This window comes from Lactuca sativa, chromosome 1, assembly GCF_002870075.4.
Source record: "Lactuca sativa cultivar Salinas chromosome 1, Lsat_Salinas_v11, whole genome shotgun sequence".
NCBI classification, from domain to species: Eukaryota; Viridiplantae; Streptophyta; class Magnoliopsida; order Asterales; family Asteraceae; genus Lactuca; species Lactuca sativa.
The window spans coordinates 19,970,753-19,987,849 of NC_056623.2; the positions used below are offsets into that span (position 1 = coordinate 19,970,753).

The following is a 17,097-nucleotide window of genomic DNA, read 5'->3' on the forward strand; positions in this document are numbered from 1 at the left end:
GATACGGTCCCCGCCCACACTCAACTGCTAAACATACATACGAGTATTACACAGACAACAAGTATAATCAAATCTATCAATTAGTCTTATATGCATACTCAAGTAATGCTATGAGACACGGGCCCCGCCCACACTCAACTATCTATGAGATACGAGCCTCGCCCACACTCAGCTACTAATCAAAACATATATGGGCCGGCCTTGGTACCTTTGACCCATTCAACCAGGAGGAAAACTCACCTTGCAAAGCTAATTGTGAAATCTCACATGAGGAATCTCTGACGGCTGCTCCAACGACTCTCCGACTATCATTATCACAATAACACTTAGTTAAAATCTAATAATATTTCTTAGGATAAAATGACCATTTTAACCCTGGTCAAAGTCAACATTATGGGTTGACTTAACTCGTCGAGTCGACCCATCAACTCGCTGAGTTCTATAAATCTAAAACCCTGAAATCGCGATCCAACTCGTCGAGTCATCCCCCTGACTCGCCGAGTTCCCATGCTACTCATAGTCGCGATTAAGAGAGTCAACTCATCGAGTCATTCTCATACTTGTCGAGTTCTACCATGTTCAAAATCGGGACAAATCGACGTAATTCGTCGAGCTCCTCTATGGACTCGATGAGTTCTTCAGTCTGTTTGGGCCATCTTAACGGATTAAGCCCCTACTCTTCAGATCTAAGCTTCTTACTTCTCATATAGACTGAAAATGCCCTTTTAAGGGTAAAGTTTCCAACTTTACCCATTAATACCTTCATTTGACGAGTTTAACTTAAACCCTAACTCTTTAGGACTTAGATCTTGGTCCACAAGTCATCCTTACACCAAAATAAAAGCATACAAACAGAGATCTAGGCCTTAAACACCTCATGAACACGTAAAGTTTCCACCTTTCACTCCATGCTTGGCCTTTGGGAGCTTAAAAGGCCAAAAATAGCATCATATGGCTTGCATGGGGCTTCAATGGACATAAAGTTTGCACCTTTATGCCATAAAAGCCCTTAATCATTCAAGATTTGATGGTTCACTCACTTGGGACGTCCATATCCCAAAGATCAAGCTTCTTAGACCAAAAATCCAATAAAAAGATGATAAAGAGATCTAAGAAGCTACTAAGCAAGTTTGAGGCTTGTTTACCAGAAAATAATGAGGAAGAAACGAAGTTGGTGGATCTAGTATCTCCTTCTTGAGTCCTTAAGCTTCTCCTTCCTTCACAAGCTTCAAAACACACAAGGTTTCACTAAAAAAATGGCTCACAAGCTCACAATGGCTTTAGGGTTTCTAAATCTAGGGTTTGGGACTTGGAGGCTGGAAATTATGCCAACAAGTGGGTATTAGGATGCTTAAATAGGGTGCAAAACCCCGCAATTAAGGTTTCATTCTAGCAGCCCTACTCATCGAGTTGAGGCTCTCAACTCGTTGAGTAGGTGACTTAAAATGCCACGTCAATTCTGGTTTCTACTCGACGAGTTTGGGGCTCCCAACTCGTCGAGTTGCTATACAAAAGTGAATAAATTATAATTAAATGCGTACCAGGAACCAGACGTTACAGTACAGATGTATGCCCAACGTACTAGGGTGCGCCCTAGTACGCTCAGCGTACACACGTACACATGGCGTACTCCCTCAAAGCCCAAATTACCAAAATGCCACTAGGGCCCTCATTGCACTGTTTCTTATACTCAGGGTCCAAAATGCAATAAATCTCAATATAAGGGTCAACAATGAAAGTGCCTCAAAATAAGATGTTACAGAAGTGAGGGTGAGGCTAGGCGTATTCATTTGATATCCGCAAAGGTGAAAAGGGATATCAAATATTTGATTTAAGAGATAGGAAAATCATTGTTTACAGGGACGTTACATTTGAAGAGAATGCCTTACCTTTCTTCGTTAACTTAGAAAACGATTAGCAATAAAACAAGACAATATGAGTTTTTAGATAGACCAATCCAAGAAAACGATTAGGAAACACAAGAAAATGATAATCAAAAAATATGCAAGAATCACATCATGAAGACAATATGGATCAACATACAACTAATGACCAAGACAAAGTCACCACCGATTCAAACACAAGGATTGAGTGCACACCTCAAGGTTCAACAGAAAATAGTGTTGAAGACATGACCGTTGAAACACAACGAACTGAATGACAAAGAGAGAAGAGGAACATGTCAAGACCCAAACATTATGATGCTTTCGCTGTAAAGTTGCCCCCTTCTGTAGACCATGCATCACCTACTGCCAATCAACAGTGTTCGTCGGTACATTGTTTTATTAATTTTATCTCTTATAAGCATTTTACTGATTCAGACAAAGCTTTTTTGACAGCCGTTAGCTCAAACTAATGAGTCGATATTCTGATAAGGATTCTTGAATATTCTTGAATTCCTTTAAATTTTACCAAACTACTTAAAAAATCAATGACGAATCTAGAAATAAATTTTAATCGGCGCACGCTACATATAAAAATTCAACTGTCATTTAACCAAACCAAATTGTAATTCTATTGTTTAACATAAAATATCGTTTAGATTTCAACTTTCTAACACATCCCGACTAAGGGCTACTACCTAGTAACAATTAATGATCATATTGATTTTGAATAAACCCATAAGACAACTTTGAACATTAACAATAGACAATAAACGGAATAATTTTTGATAAGTTAAAAGATAACAATTAATAATAGGCAAATCATTCAACAAATACTTCGGTTACCATGCCCCAACTTAACATCATTAACTAAAATTTAATATTAGTATTAATAAATCTTAATAAAAATCAATATTTCAAAATCTAAATAGTTAATTATTATTAATGAAGTCAACTGCCTTTTCTTTCTTGAGGACCTAGTGCAAGGAACTATAATATCAATAACTATATATATAGCTCACACCAATGTTTTAAAAATCGGTTTTTTAGTTGAACCAGTATGATGGTTGGTTTTCGGTTTAACCGTTTCGAACGCCAAATAAATCGGTTTCTATAATTTTCATATTTTTTCGTATTTTCCTACACATACATGTATACATAAATCAAGACTTTGATGTCCACAAGTTCAAACATTAAAATTACACATGAAAACAAGTTGTAGATAAATCTAAATACATTAAAATAACACATAACTATAAGTTTTATATCAATTCATATGCATTAAAAAAATAAAGTCCTAGATGAATATAAACGCATAAAAAATTCATAACAATTATCATGTGCTTTTATTTAGAAAAATTTTAATAGATGTGAAAAAACTATCAAAGTTTATTATGCTAAATGTTTCAATTGCATGTGTTTTTATTCAATTTAATCGGCTCAATCTGATTTTTGTAAAAAGTAGCCGGTTCGTTCCAGTTCAAAAATGAACATAAAACCGGTGATAGTTGAACCGCTCCCTTCCCCGGTTTTCGGTCCAACCAGTTCGACCGGCCGGTTCAAACCGGGTTTTAAAACATTGGCTAGCATTGTATGATACGATAATGTGTTCGATTTTGTTCATATGATGACATTGTATGATATCTAATATGGTGAAAAGCATTTATATAAATTCTAGCCGATTACACGTATAAGGCAACCATCTTATTAACGTCGTCCAGTTCAACATCCAATTAGTTTGATACAGTATTCTGAAGCCCTCGATCATCAACTAAAATTAAAATAATTTTAATATTGACTGTTTAGATTTATCTGTGTAGGTTCGTTCATCCTCCACCATCATGCTTCACACACACACACACACGCAAGGACAACAGACCGGCCGAGTGATCAACGACCAGTTAGACAGTCACCATCATGCCAACCATCGCCTCTTACACTGTTGGCAGCCTTCGGGCTCCTCCACCAGTCCGTCTCACCCCTCGAAGACTAAGTAGCATCTAATATAGTTGAGAGCGTATTGCAAGATATAAGACATCGTAGGGTATAATTGTAAAAACTTTGGATCTTTATTTGCTTATGCAAAATTGTGACCGCTACTAGTATTTAGTTTGTACTCTTTCTAATTTCTATCGCTTTTACTTAAATAGTAAACCACGTGAATTTCTATCACTTATCCCATTAACACTAAAATCACAAACATAAATAAGATGTTTTAATTGTATTTTGGTGCTGTGGAGACGAGACTCTTTTGGCTTCTTATAAGCGTATAAGATATATACTGTATTATTTTTCATACTATTTTTTGATGTATGCCTTTGTTTTTTTTTTTTTTTTTTAAATATCTAGCTGAATGTAAAAAAAAATCATTTAGATTGTCTTGTTTGACTTACTAATCCTCCTTTGGCTTTCAAGAGTAATTAAGTGTATATTTTTGAACTAGCTTCAGATGGTCTTTTTTTAATAAATCATTTGGTGCGGCGAAAAAAATGTTATAATTCTTTTTGTCCAAAAGGTTACCAGTATGGTCACTAGTAAGAGTTCTGTCATCAAAAAGATGAGTTACTTTTTAAATTTTTGTGTCCGACAAAATTGGTTATATTTAAACAGTATGGTCACAAGACACAACCAATGAAATTTACAAATATTTTTAATAATAATAATAATAATAATAATAATAATAATAATAATAATAATAATAATAATAATAATAATAACTTTTTTTAACGGCTTATAATAACATAAGTAATCACATTTTGAAAACTTATCATAATATTATAATACTAATTGAAAATCAATCGTCTGTAAAATTGTTATTAGCAGCGATTAGTAACACTTTAAATAAAAGTGATTAGTAGAATAAGTAGCAGTCACTTTAAGAATGAGTTGCTCTTAAAGTTCACATTTTCAATAAGGAAAAAAATAGTGGATAAAGTAATCATTTAAATAGAAAAAGAAACTTTCGAGACAAATTCGTTGTAACAGTAAAATCAAAATAATTTTTTACATATAAAAAAATAAATAAATAAACATTTATGTGTATACATATTATCACGTATTGTTTTTGTGTATTCTTACTATAAGATGCTTTATAAATTATCAAATACTATCATTTAATGTTTTGAATCGTAATTTTCTGATAATAAGCTGTATATGTTCAATTACGTATCTACGCAATAAACTTATACTATTTTTTGTATCAAAATATATAATTATTAGAGTATAGACAAGGGTATTACTGTAATTACATTACATAAAGGGCAAAGTTGTAATTTATTCTTTGATAGTTAGTTATTAACATTTGAAACTATTATATACTCTCTAATTCAGTAAATAAATAAATAAATAACCCAAAGTAGTCTAAATTTAAAAAAAAAAAAAAAAAAAGATAGATAACTTTTATAATATCTATATGTTGTAGCAAATGTCATGATTTTCAAAATTATAAATATGGTTAAGATTTTTAATATAATAGTAATTTTTTAAAGCTTAAATAGACAACATACAACATATTATCTTATTTAAAGCGGTGTACATACTATCATCACGATAGAAGCATTTATGTAAAACAATTAGAACTTGATTATAGTAACAATTACAAAAAATATATATTATATATATATAAATATTTTAGTTTTTATGTAAACCGAACCTTGATAATGAACGTCCGTGTTTTCAGATAATGCTTATCACGCGTTGGTCCGTTACTCACATTGAACTCTAACTGCTTTAGAAGTTACAATCATAAGTTACTATTAGAGAAAAATGTTTCAACCAAAGAAAAAGTATAAAGTAAAACTGCATTAATACACAATAATTAAGCCTCTCTAGAGCTAATAAGTTAGGATGGTCCTTCCACTAAGTATTATTATGTAGTCTATATTCCAATTCTTTCCCTTTCACTCTTTTTGTTGTTTTTGGGATGTAAATAAAGTTCAACACCATCCAAAATTCCAAACGCATATTTTACCTCTTAAAATTATAATTACTATACATTACATTAGTAAATATAGCATCACTAATGATTATGTTATATCTTTTGGAGAATTGAATGTCATGGTCTAGTATCTTCTATGATTATAGTAATTATTAAATATTTTTAGCAATTGATATATAATTGCCGATAGAAATAGATCCTCCACATGAACCTATATGGATGTGGCAATAACATATTTTGGAATTTTTGGATCTACATATTTCTTATTCAAACTCCCCAAAGGACCCAACGACCCAACAGATTAACTGATACATCCTTCCTCGTCCATGGGTGCTCGTCTTCTATAAAAAAGAAATGATAATGTGAAATAATCCTTATATTTATCTGATGTATCACATGCAGTATGATCAAAGTCTCAAACCTAGAATTTGACGAAGAGCTTAAGTGACAACTTATAGATGCTTTATATCTAGTAATCTTTCTTATAGTTATTGCATCCGTCATGTTTTGTTTTTTGTTTTTTGTTTTTTAATCCGGTCAAACCACTAGAGTTACCAAAATAGTATGATACCTCATACAAGGTGGATCATCAGGACTAAGGGCCCGTTTGTTTGGGTCTTAATACCACTTAATAATCCTTTTGTGTTCGGCTCCTTCAATCGCTTGGTTTCCATCGACATCTCCAGCCATCGATAGATCTTCCTCCCTATCGCCATCTTCTGCCGCCGTCTCAGCCCACCCTACCGCCTCGTCGCAGCCCTCTCAACCTCGCCATTAACGACTCCAGCAGCAGCAATATCATCAGGTTCGTTTTCTTCTCTTTTCTCCTCCTTTTTTCTCGTTTTTTTTTTCTGATGTTGCTTCAAATCAGATGCGTTTTCTTCTCCTTTTCTCGTTTTCTTCTTGCTTTTCTTCTATTCCTCCCTATCGCCATCGTTTATTCTGATGTTTTTTTTTCTCGTTTTTTCCCCTGTTGTTCTTCAAAATCTGCTATTGTCTTTTGTATGTGAAATTTATAATTGGAAATACCTTCATTGAATTCTAAAATTATGTTGATTGCTGAAATATGAGACTTGATTTCTAGTTGTTGAATTGTGATTTATTTGTGCTGTTATGTGAAATTTGTAATGCTGAGATATGTTGTTCATTTGTTGAAAACTTGAAATATGTTGCTGATTTGTGATTGGTTTGTGCTGTTATGTGCTAATTATGTGTTGATTTTGGCTGTTTATGGGTAGATTTTTGTTGTTAGATGCTAATTATGTGCTGATTTTTGCTGATTATGCATTAATAGTTGTTGTTAAGTGCTGAATTATATTGTTATATGCTGATTTGTACAATTATGTGCTGATTTGTATTGTTATATGTTGATTTGTTATTGAAATGATACTAGACATGTCACAAAAGAAGTCTAGGATTAGTTGGAAGGTAGAAGCTATTGAAAAAGCTTTTTTGGAAGCATGTTTGGAAGAAATTACAGTTAATGGCAGGGAAGGGGGTAGTTTGAAAGCACTTTCTTGGAGGATTATAGCAGAAAAATTAGCAAAAGAACATAATTTCTTTGTGGACCAAAAGCAAATGAAGAATCGCTACGATTACTTAAAGTCAAAGTTTTCAGCTTGGTTGAAGTTAAAAAACAAAACCGGGAATGTTTATAATCTCGTAACCAACACCTTTAATCTTTCAGAAGAAGAATGGCAACTAGAAATGAAGGTATTTTGCATTTTTATAATAAAAAATTATTATTAGGCTTTAATAATCTAATATAATAATTTTCAAGCAGTCGAACACACATGTTGAAAGTTTGAGAAGAGCGCCACTACCCTTCCCCGACCTTTGTACACAATTGTTTGAAGGCGCGACTGCAACAGGCATTCATAGTTGGGGACCAACTTCTACCCTTCCCCTTCCTACTCAAGAGTCAAGCCACTATAGTTTGCATGACTTTTGTGACATCCCCAAAATCACGGCCATAAAAGACCGGTTTATTTATGCTTTGTTTAAAAATCAGAGTAACATTTTAAATAAAAGTGTTGCGGAATTTGTCCCAAAACAAAATATGATAAAGATTTATCAAAAGCATTTCCATAGAAATGTATTTCATTAAAAGACTTGGGATGTCATGTTCGTACAGATCAAAAGCATAAACAATACAATGTAAGTCTTACTACATTATTTCATATCTACAGGCCTATATCCGTAATCCCTCGTCCAAACATCATAACTATGCTCAAGCGCCACTACCTATAATACATAAAACTGAGTGGGTCGGGCTTGGGAGCCTGGTGAGCACATAGGATTTTCAACCCACAATAAATAAGTTTATTAACTTCATTAAATTAAACAAACCCGATTACCCGTTCCCGTTATCCTCACATTACGTCCCTAAGCATCTATCATAAGGGACCTATCCTAAGGATTATCATCGGGACGGACACTACTGCTAAGGGGATTCCTCAGCAACAAATGTCCTTAAGGCAACCATGTGGGGGATGGAGTACATCTGGTGAGCACACAGTTCAAATAAATACACAGTTTGAATAAACACCTACATGTTGCGAGCCTGCTAGTGTTCCACGGGACTGTCTAGAATAGTCTGTGGTCGTCATCTATACTCTGTTAGATGATTGGATCATCAATAACATCTATAACGAGGCCTCTCATCGTTTTATCTTGTCACACAGAAACTATTACATCTACCCATGTTTTACCCAACACATTTTGTAGATATAAAATACATATACAGTTTAAATCATTGAAAACATGTATAAAACGTTCATCCAGCATAGATAGCAAGTATTCAGATAATATGCACACATAGCACGTAATTTATATAAAATACTTCATATTTATGTGTAAGCTGAAAGTAACTATGCACTTGTTAAAGTGATGATTCAAAAATCGGGCAGCGCTTGCTTCTAACGATTCTATTTTCCTTCGACGAAACCTAGCATTATTATCGCTAAATTTTAGTCTAATATTTACCGTGACCAACTATTAGTCTTAGTATTATTAGTATTGTTATATAAGCGTTAAACAATATTTTCCAACCACTATGTACAGACGGGGGCCAGACATAAAACACCGGAGGGCAAGACCATTTTGACATATAGCACTTCTGAAATCCAACAACCCTATGCGGCCCTTTAAACCAGATTCCCCGTACCGCGAGTAGTTAAAAAAAATATTATAACGACACTTATATAAGTTATAATAATAGCTCAAATATTTATTATAAGTTCATAATAACAATACTAATTTTAAATATAAGTTATATTAAAATAAGGTAAGCATAACTTACTTACAAGGGGGTTTTAGCTAGGAGTCGGGCTCTGCAGGGGCAGAACTTCGTCGCTGAATCTTTCTAAGAAAGATTCGTGCAGCGCTTTAAGTGCTCACCTTACTATACTAAACTACAGAAAGAGAAGTCGAATAACGAGGGACCGAAATGCTCGGGGGATAAGGAGAGAAAGAATCTTGAATAAAGAGAATGGTGCAAGAAATATGAGAGCCCAAGGCTCTTATTTATACTAATTGAATTTTCAAAAACTACCCTCCATAATTACTTAATGACCTTTTAGTTATATAAACAACTAAATACCCCTCTATAATACTATTTTAAATGGATTTAATGATATTTGTACTAAACTAATGTCGAAAGAACTCAACATTAGTCTTATAATGACCGCATCGTCGATACCTTTCTAATGATATATACATATGTATATATATGTATACGTATATATGATTTATATTTTATTTTAATACGTAAATATGCTATTATATTTTATAACTCGTTCATACGAACTCTGTTTTTGACGTTCTTTATATCCACGCGTAGGCGGGAACGTACCCTACAACTTTCGTTTAGACTCCATCGGCTAATTTTGAATTAATTTTTAAAGTTATATTTTTAACAGGCCGGGACAGGATTGGTCCGTTAAAATCTCATAACTTCTTCATCCGATGTCCATTTTTGTCTGTCTTTTTATCGTTACGCTACTAATAACGAGATCTTCGATTCTCGTTTAGGTTGTGTCGGCTAAAAATCAATCGATCTAAAATTCGAATTTCGGGTTGTACACCGCTAATCCGAAACTTCGAAAAATCATAACTTCTTCGTTATAACTCGGATTTCGGCGTTCTTTATATGTACGGAAACTTTGTGACATATTCTACAACTTGGTTAAGATTATTTACTCTAAATAATCTTTTTGCCGAAAAGTCGTTTTCGACCCCTATTGCCTCTAAATTGACTAGCCCGGATCTGCGGGCGTTACAATATTGTGCTTCATTTCAAATCTAAAGGCTTAGATTGTGGAATGTTAATAAATTTAGTCAAGGATACATAGTGTGTTCTCAAATTTTGATTATGATTAAGGTATTCCTCTTCATAGTTCGAATTGTAAGAACGTGACACATAAAATATTATGGCAGAAGATTGATAAAGTATCATATCTTTATGTAAGACATTGTGCATCATGTCCCATACACTTCGGGTATAGGAATAATTGCATATGCTATATTATTTGACCATTCTAAAATTTTCCAAATGTCTAGCGCATTAAGAAGGAAAAAGGATAAGAATTGGTATTGACTAAGATAATTAAACAACTATCAAAGGACGATCTAAAGTTCGTTGAGGATTGGTCGCTTGTGAGTAGTTGGAAGTATGGTATTGAATGGACCATATCAACATTATTATGAATAGATAAGATTCTATTAAGAATGAGTTGTCATATGGTAAATATGGAAATGTTTCCATAATTGGGAGTTGGAAATTAAGAATTTATGTCTAGATTAGAAAATTTTATGCAAAAGGATGTTGAAAGGAATGCACTTTGAGTAAGAGACATCACATCTATAGAATTGTTCTGTAACAATTTTTGATAGAGTACCTTGTGATTTTGTTGGCCAAGTCTTTGTGATTTTTGTGTCGTGACTTCACAAGAGGATCATTGCATAAAATATTAGAATTTGACATATTCTAAAAGGTGGCAAGAATTTGGTATTCTTACACTAATTATAAGGATTGGGGATTGTTAAATGAGTTTCATTTGAAAAGTTTTTCATTTGATCTATTTCACAAAGTACGGACCATAGGAAACCAAAGTGTGCATGCTTGGAGCATGGGACAATTGTGGTTATGATTCGAGTTGTAAAGTTGATTATCTGAAACATTAAACAATGGATAATGAGTAATCAATATGGTGATTAAATAAAAGTGTTTTATTTATACTCACAAGTTTGGGGTCATATAAGATTAAGTATTATCATTGTGTTTCTCTTTGCATGTTTTGACTTCCAGAATAATTGAGTTTATTAAGAATAATCGAATTATTCAAACGGTCCGCAGTCGTTTATATGTTGGAGGTAGGTATGAATGAAGACTGTCATGAATTGGTTTGAAGATTGTCTAAAGTGTATTAGACATAGCAAAGGTTTGCTACAACGTTCATGAGTGCTTATGAATATGATTTTGAGCATTGGATTAAACCCACGCTCACTTGGATCGCTTCATGGATTTTATCACGAGCGATTGGTGAGACGATAATATCTTATATTCTTGAAACCGAGATGTGTGAGTTGTATCTTGCGAATCGGTCACACATTGATAATATGTAAACGCACCAGTAACTTGGTGTTATAAAACATATTATTGTGTGTGATTTGGTGAGTGAGTGCAAGCAAACATTGAGTCGAAGTTTATCCGTTCCTTTTACCCAAAGTGGGATAAAAGCGATATATGTGGGCCCCTCGATGATTTAGTGATGACAAACGTAAATGCTCGGCCGGGCTAGGGCTAATTTGATTTATTCAACTAGTCAGTCCTCGTAAATCGGAAATCGGGAAACAACACATAGAATGAGAAAATGATTTCAATCCATGTCTCACGTCTATACAATATCTAGAATGAAGGAATATATGATCCCTTATCTAAAGGACAGGTTACTGATAAGATCAGAGTTCGACAGCGTCTTTGAGAGCTACGATTGCTAATCGAGTTGTACTTGCATTTGTGGTTACTGGACTTATTCAAGTGGGAGACTTTTGGATTAGTGTCTAAGCCTGTAACCATATTTGTCAAGTACTTGACATGATTGTGCATGGTCCTTTTGGGTTGCCTTCACCAAAGCAACTTGACTGTAGAAATAATAGAAAAAAAGGTTATTATGATTTATTAATATGTTATAAGAATAATATATTAAAGGAGAAATCATATTTGTTTAATTAATATTGGTCAATAATTAATTAAGAATTAATTTAGTGATCAAGTGTAATTAATTAAACTAGAGGGGTTGAATTGTAATTATGTGATAGTTACAAAATATGGTAATGGTCATCCTAGATATAGGTTGGACGAATTCAAGGGATAAGATATCCTTGAAATCGTCCAAAGGATAAGGATAAGGGTTTTCAAGGCTTATCTTATGGTTACTTGGTGGGCAAGCAACTATATAAGGATAAGGACTGAAACTCTAATCTCTACACCTATATAAATACCCTTAAGGCCATAAGAATTCGTCCATGCCTTGTCTAGGGTTCCTAGGGACGAATATCATACCTCTTCTCTCTCTCTCTCTCTCTCTCTCTCTCTCTCTCTCTCTTGTCTCTCCATTTGCTCTTGGTGTTTGTGAGCCATTAGAGGTACTACACTTGTGGTACTTGCTTTCAAGACTTAGGGTTTGAAGATTTGAGTTGTTATTGCAATATAACAACAAGAGGTATGTATTTCGTCTACTATATGAATTTCGAAAATACTAGGGCATATTAGGGTTTCTTTATGTGTTCATAATGTTGTGTAACTAATAGTGATAACATAGATCCAACTCTAGGGCTGCATGCACACATAGGATTGTTTGTATAAAACCCATCAATTCGGGCAATTACGACATTCCGAGTGGAGCCAATCTAGGCTTCCTAACATTCCAAAGAAGTCATGCACATTCGAATGATGATCATGTAATTTTTAGATGTCATTACAAGTTGGTTTGCGCAAATACAATGGACCATACAATCTCAAAACATACTTACAAAATTTGTGAAAACTTTGTCATGCAATATGTCCGGACACCATACGATTCTCATATAGTGCATCGGGAGAAGTGACCTATACTAGTTGACAAAGTACGACTGTGCATTTTTGTAAGAGAGTAAAACCAACTATATCTCTAGCATCTGCATGGTGTTAAAAATATAGACACACCGTCGTGACGTCGTTGACTATACGTCGAAACAAATATTTGTGCATATGGAACTCACGACAAAAATAATATCCTTGAAAAGTCGTGTGTTCTTCAAATAATCTTCCATGAGGCGTTGGTGAACAACTTCACGATTTATTTATATGAACCTTCTTTTTCTCCGATGATCATTTTTGACATTTTGTTGACGTAGGTCTTCTATCTTTTGTTTAACCTCTTGAATGACCTCAATGTCGATTTGAGCAACACATCAAAAAAACCACAACAATGAAGAGGGTGAAAGCGGCAATTTTAGAGAGAGTGGAGACTAAAGAAGAAGATTTTGATGTGGTGTGTGAATGAATGTAAGGTTGTATTTATGGTTATTTAAAAAAAAAGATTATTTTTAAATAAAGAGTCATTGCTCATTGGTTGAAGTGTGCTTGCCAAACTCAATAGAAACTCACCGAGTACTATCGCCGAGTAGAGGTTACCAAAGTGGAGGCGTGGTGTTTGCCGGGTCCCTTAGGATTCATGAGCATCACCGAACCAAGGACGGTTCTAAGGGGTTTCCGGTGTGGCACCGGCAACCCCTAACTTTTCTGGCCGTAATGAAATTTTTTCGATTTTTCAGTTTCTTCTACCTATTTTTTATGTATAGGCAACACCTATTCATCCCGGTAACACCTACTATGTATTCCTGCGTCCGTCCCTACACCGAACACCATTCCGTGCAATCTAACACCACTGATATAATTTTTTTATAGATAAAACAAATTAATAAAATAACCTAAACAATTATGAGAAAATTGAATAAAAACTTGAACGTGATTTTGTTGTTTACAGGGGTAAACTAAAATATGTGTTTTCATCGAATACACTAAAAATATATATACTTTAAAATGCAATATTTACATATCATTAAAAAGTAATCAAATCGTCATAAACTTTTCTAAAATTTCAGTTTTTATTTACTTGATAAACTATACATAAAAATACAAAATTTTCGTTACGAACCGCTATTACCTTCAAAAATATGTTGGAAAGTAGTGGGTTTTAAAAACGTCAAATAAATAAAAGGGAAACATGCATATTAACTGTGGGTTTTAAGAACTTATTACGTCAGTTTTCTTGTTATTACAAGGGTGTTGACTTAAAAACAGTAACTCATTCATGTGGGCATTATTTCTTTTCTTTTAGTTTTTTTTTATTATATGTACATTGGAATTATCTAAAATGGGAAAAATAAACAAAAATTCTAATTTCCATTTGAAAAAAGATACAAGGTCAATCATAAAAATGATTACACCAAGAATTAAGAATGGAATACGAGGCGTTGTCTCTTTTTGCCCAGAAACATTTATATATTAATTAATTAAAAACAATACGATATACACTATATGAAAGAAAAAAGTAGATCTATAATATACGTCTAGGGTCTGCTAAATTCACAGCCCGTTGAGGGAGTGACGGTGAAAAGCAGAGCAGGACCGTCTGGTTGAATCAGATGAGTGATTGATTGGACGGTGATTAGGTATAGTTTTGAGACAGGCCTCACTGTGTAAAATGTATTTCCACTTTTAGTAGATAGATTTGCTTGCATGGGGTCTGACGGACGAATTACTTGATGTGATTACATATTCTCTAATAAAAAATAAAAAAATAACCAACAAAAATCTAGAGAATTGATTTGTCTATATTTTATAAATTTGTAAAACACTAAAACGAAATGATCTATAAAATATGTACTATTATGTATAAACATAAACATGGTATATAATTAATTGGTGTGACACGTAATGCGATATGAACATAAATGTTTTTAAGGCCAAACGATCTGCTACAATATAATCTCGGTGTGTGGTAGGTGAAAGATATAATCGATAGGTTTGTTTCGTATTGGCTCCAATAGAGAGGTCTAAGACCATTAGGTATGGGTCCGTTATGACGGTGTTATAACAAGAAGCAATAAGAAGAGAGGGTGGTATTCATGGTGTTATAACACCATGTTAAGAGGAGAGAGATATAGGGGGTGTTTGGATAGGAAAAAAAAAGAGGTGCTTATTGCTCATTCCCACAATAAGCTAATTTAAGTGTTTGGATAAAATCCAGCTTATTAGGCTAAATAAGCTAATTTTAATAAGCATCCCTCCCCATGCTTATTGCTTATTGCTTATTCCCACCACTAATAAGCTATAAACAATAAGCTAAAAATCTAATCCAAACACCCCCATAGAGAGATAATTTGGCAGCCAATAGAAAAGTTTGTTTCTTCTTGTCATGGAGACAACAAGAAGCACAACAACAAGATGCAACAAGAAGGGGGGGGGGGGGGGGGGGGTGTTCTCCCCTCGTTACAACGTCGTTGAGGGTGCCACCTCAGCACAACGAGCACGCCACAATGCCCATACCATCTGCTCTAAATGAATGAAGGAACTTCGTGCACTCACATTGTAAAATAGAAGGAAGCCTATCAATTTCACAATTATCTACCCCAATACCAAATGATTTTAAAATACACACACACACACACACACACACACATATATATATATATATATATATATATATATATATATATATTAAATCCTTTGGTATTCGGGTAGATAATGGTGAGATTGATAGACTTTCTTCTGTTTTACATTATGAGCAAACTAAGTTCCCCTTCATTCATTTAGGCCTCTCTATTGGAGCTAATACGAAGCATGCTAAAATTAGGAATTCCATTGTAATTAAATTTAAATCTAAGTTATCCTTATGGAAAGGAAAAAATCTCTCATTTTGTGGTAGACTCACTATTGGTAAATATGTGTTGGGTAGCCTTACTGTCTCCTATTTCTCGATATTCAAATATCCCAAGAACATTATTGATTTGCTAGAAAGCATTAGAAGAAAGCTTCTTTGGGGAGATTTAAAGAACAAAAATAAAATTTATTGGATGGCTTCGGATACGGTTACTAAACCTAAAAACAAAGGTGGCTTGGGGTTGGGTGTCTTAGATCATTAAATATTGCGCTTCTTATTAGGTGGTCGTGGAGACTTAAAGTTGAAAAGGGTGCTCTTTGGTCCTCTTGCATTAAAGCGATACATAACACGAGTTGCTTTGATGATTTACCATTTGCTAGATGTGGTATTTTGGGGACGTAGCTTTCCACTTACCAAATAAAATGGGACCTTAAAGAACGATGTATATCTCTTGTTGATTGTTTTTGCAGGAAATTAGGAGATGGTAAGAACACGTATTACTGGAAAGACAAATGGTGTGGTGACATGATTCTCAAAACTCTTATCTAGAGCTTTTTAAGACTGGGTCCTCCAAAACCTGCATGATTGCAGATCGGCTGGAAACAAAAAAATTTAGAGACTTTAATTGGTTAAGGAAGAGATAACCTAAAAGTAGAAAGGAGTGTGAGGAGTTAGATAACATCAGCATTGATGTTGCGGATGTTTCGCCAAACTCTTCCATTGATTCTTGGGGTTGGATGGCGGACTACTCGATGTCTTTTACTACTAATTCAATGAGGAGATTGATGGTTGGTAATCTGGAGGTTGGCAACAATAATAAGAACTTTAAATGGGTTAGTTGGGTTCCCAATAAAAATAACTTTTTGGTTTAGAGGATTTTATGCAATAGAATTTTGGTAGCTGTCAATCACGTGGCTAAGGGCATTGTTGTTTCTACCATTTTTTATCTTTTCTGTAATAGTGAGGATGAGGTTGTGGATCATATTTTTTCAAATGCCCTTTTACCTATCAGATTTGGTCATTGTTTATCCCCTGGTGTGGTATAAATGTTGAGGTGTGGAGCTACTCAAAATTTCGGAAGTCTAGACTCATGGAAGGAAGAAGAACAAACTCATATTAGCTCTTATTTATTCGGTGATTTGGTCGCTTTGGAAAGCCCGAAACTCACTGGTGTTCGACTCGAAAAGAAGCTCTCCTTTTAAAATAGCGGATAACATCAACTGGTCACTTGTAATTGGATCAAGCATAAATCGGTTTTTCATTGTATTAGTTGGTTGGATTGGTCTATCTCTCCTTTTAATAATTGTACTTTGTAACTCTTGCTAGTTTTCTTATTTCCATAAATAAT

The 17,097-nt window shown here is 34.0% G+C and overlaps 1 protein-coding gene across 1 annotated transcript; it reads left to right on the forward strand.

Annotated features, from left to right (window-relative positions):
- Positions 1 to 7,215: 7,215 nt before the first annotated feature.
- Positions 7,216 to 16,795, forward strand: LOC128127023 (uncharacterized). The gene is made up of 3 exons (XM_052765211.1): positions 7,216 to 7,533; positions 16,220 to 16,233; positions 16,711 to 16,795. The coding sequence occupies exons 1-3, from the start codon at positions 7,216 to 7,218 to the stop codon at positions 16,793 to 16,795; spliced, it is 417 nt and encodes a 138-aa protein (XP_052621171.1).
- The last annotated feature ends 302 nt before the right edge of the window (positions 16,796 to 17,097 follow it).

Excerpts from the sequence above, each read along its gene's own strand:
- LOC128127023 (XM_052765211.1), top strand. The coding sequence starts at position 7,216 with ATGTCACAAAAGAAGTCTAGGATTAGTTGGAAGGTAGAAGCTATTGAA.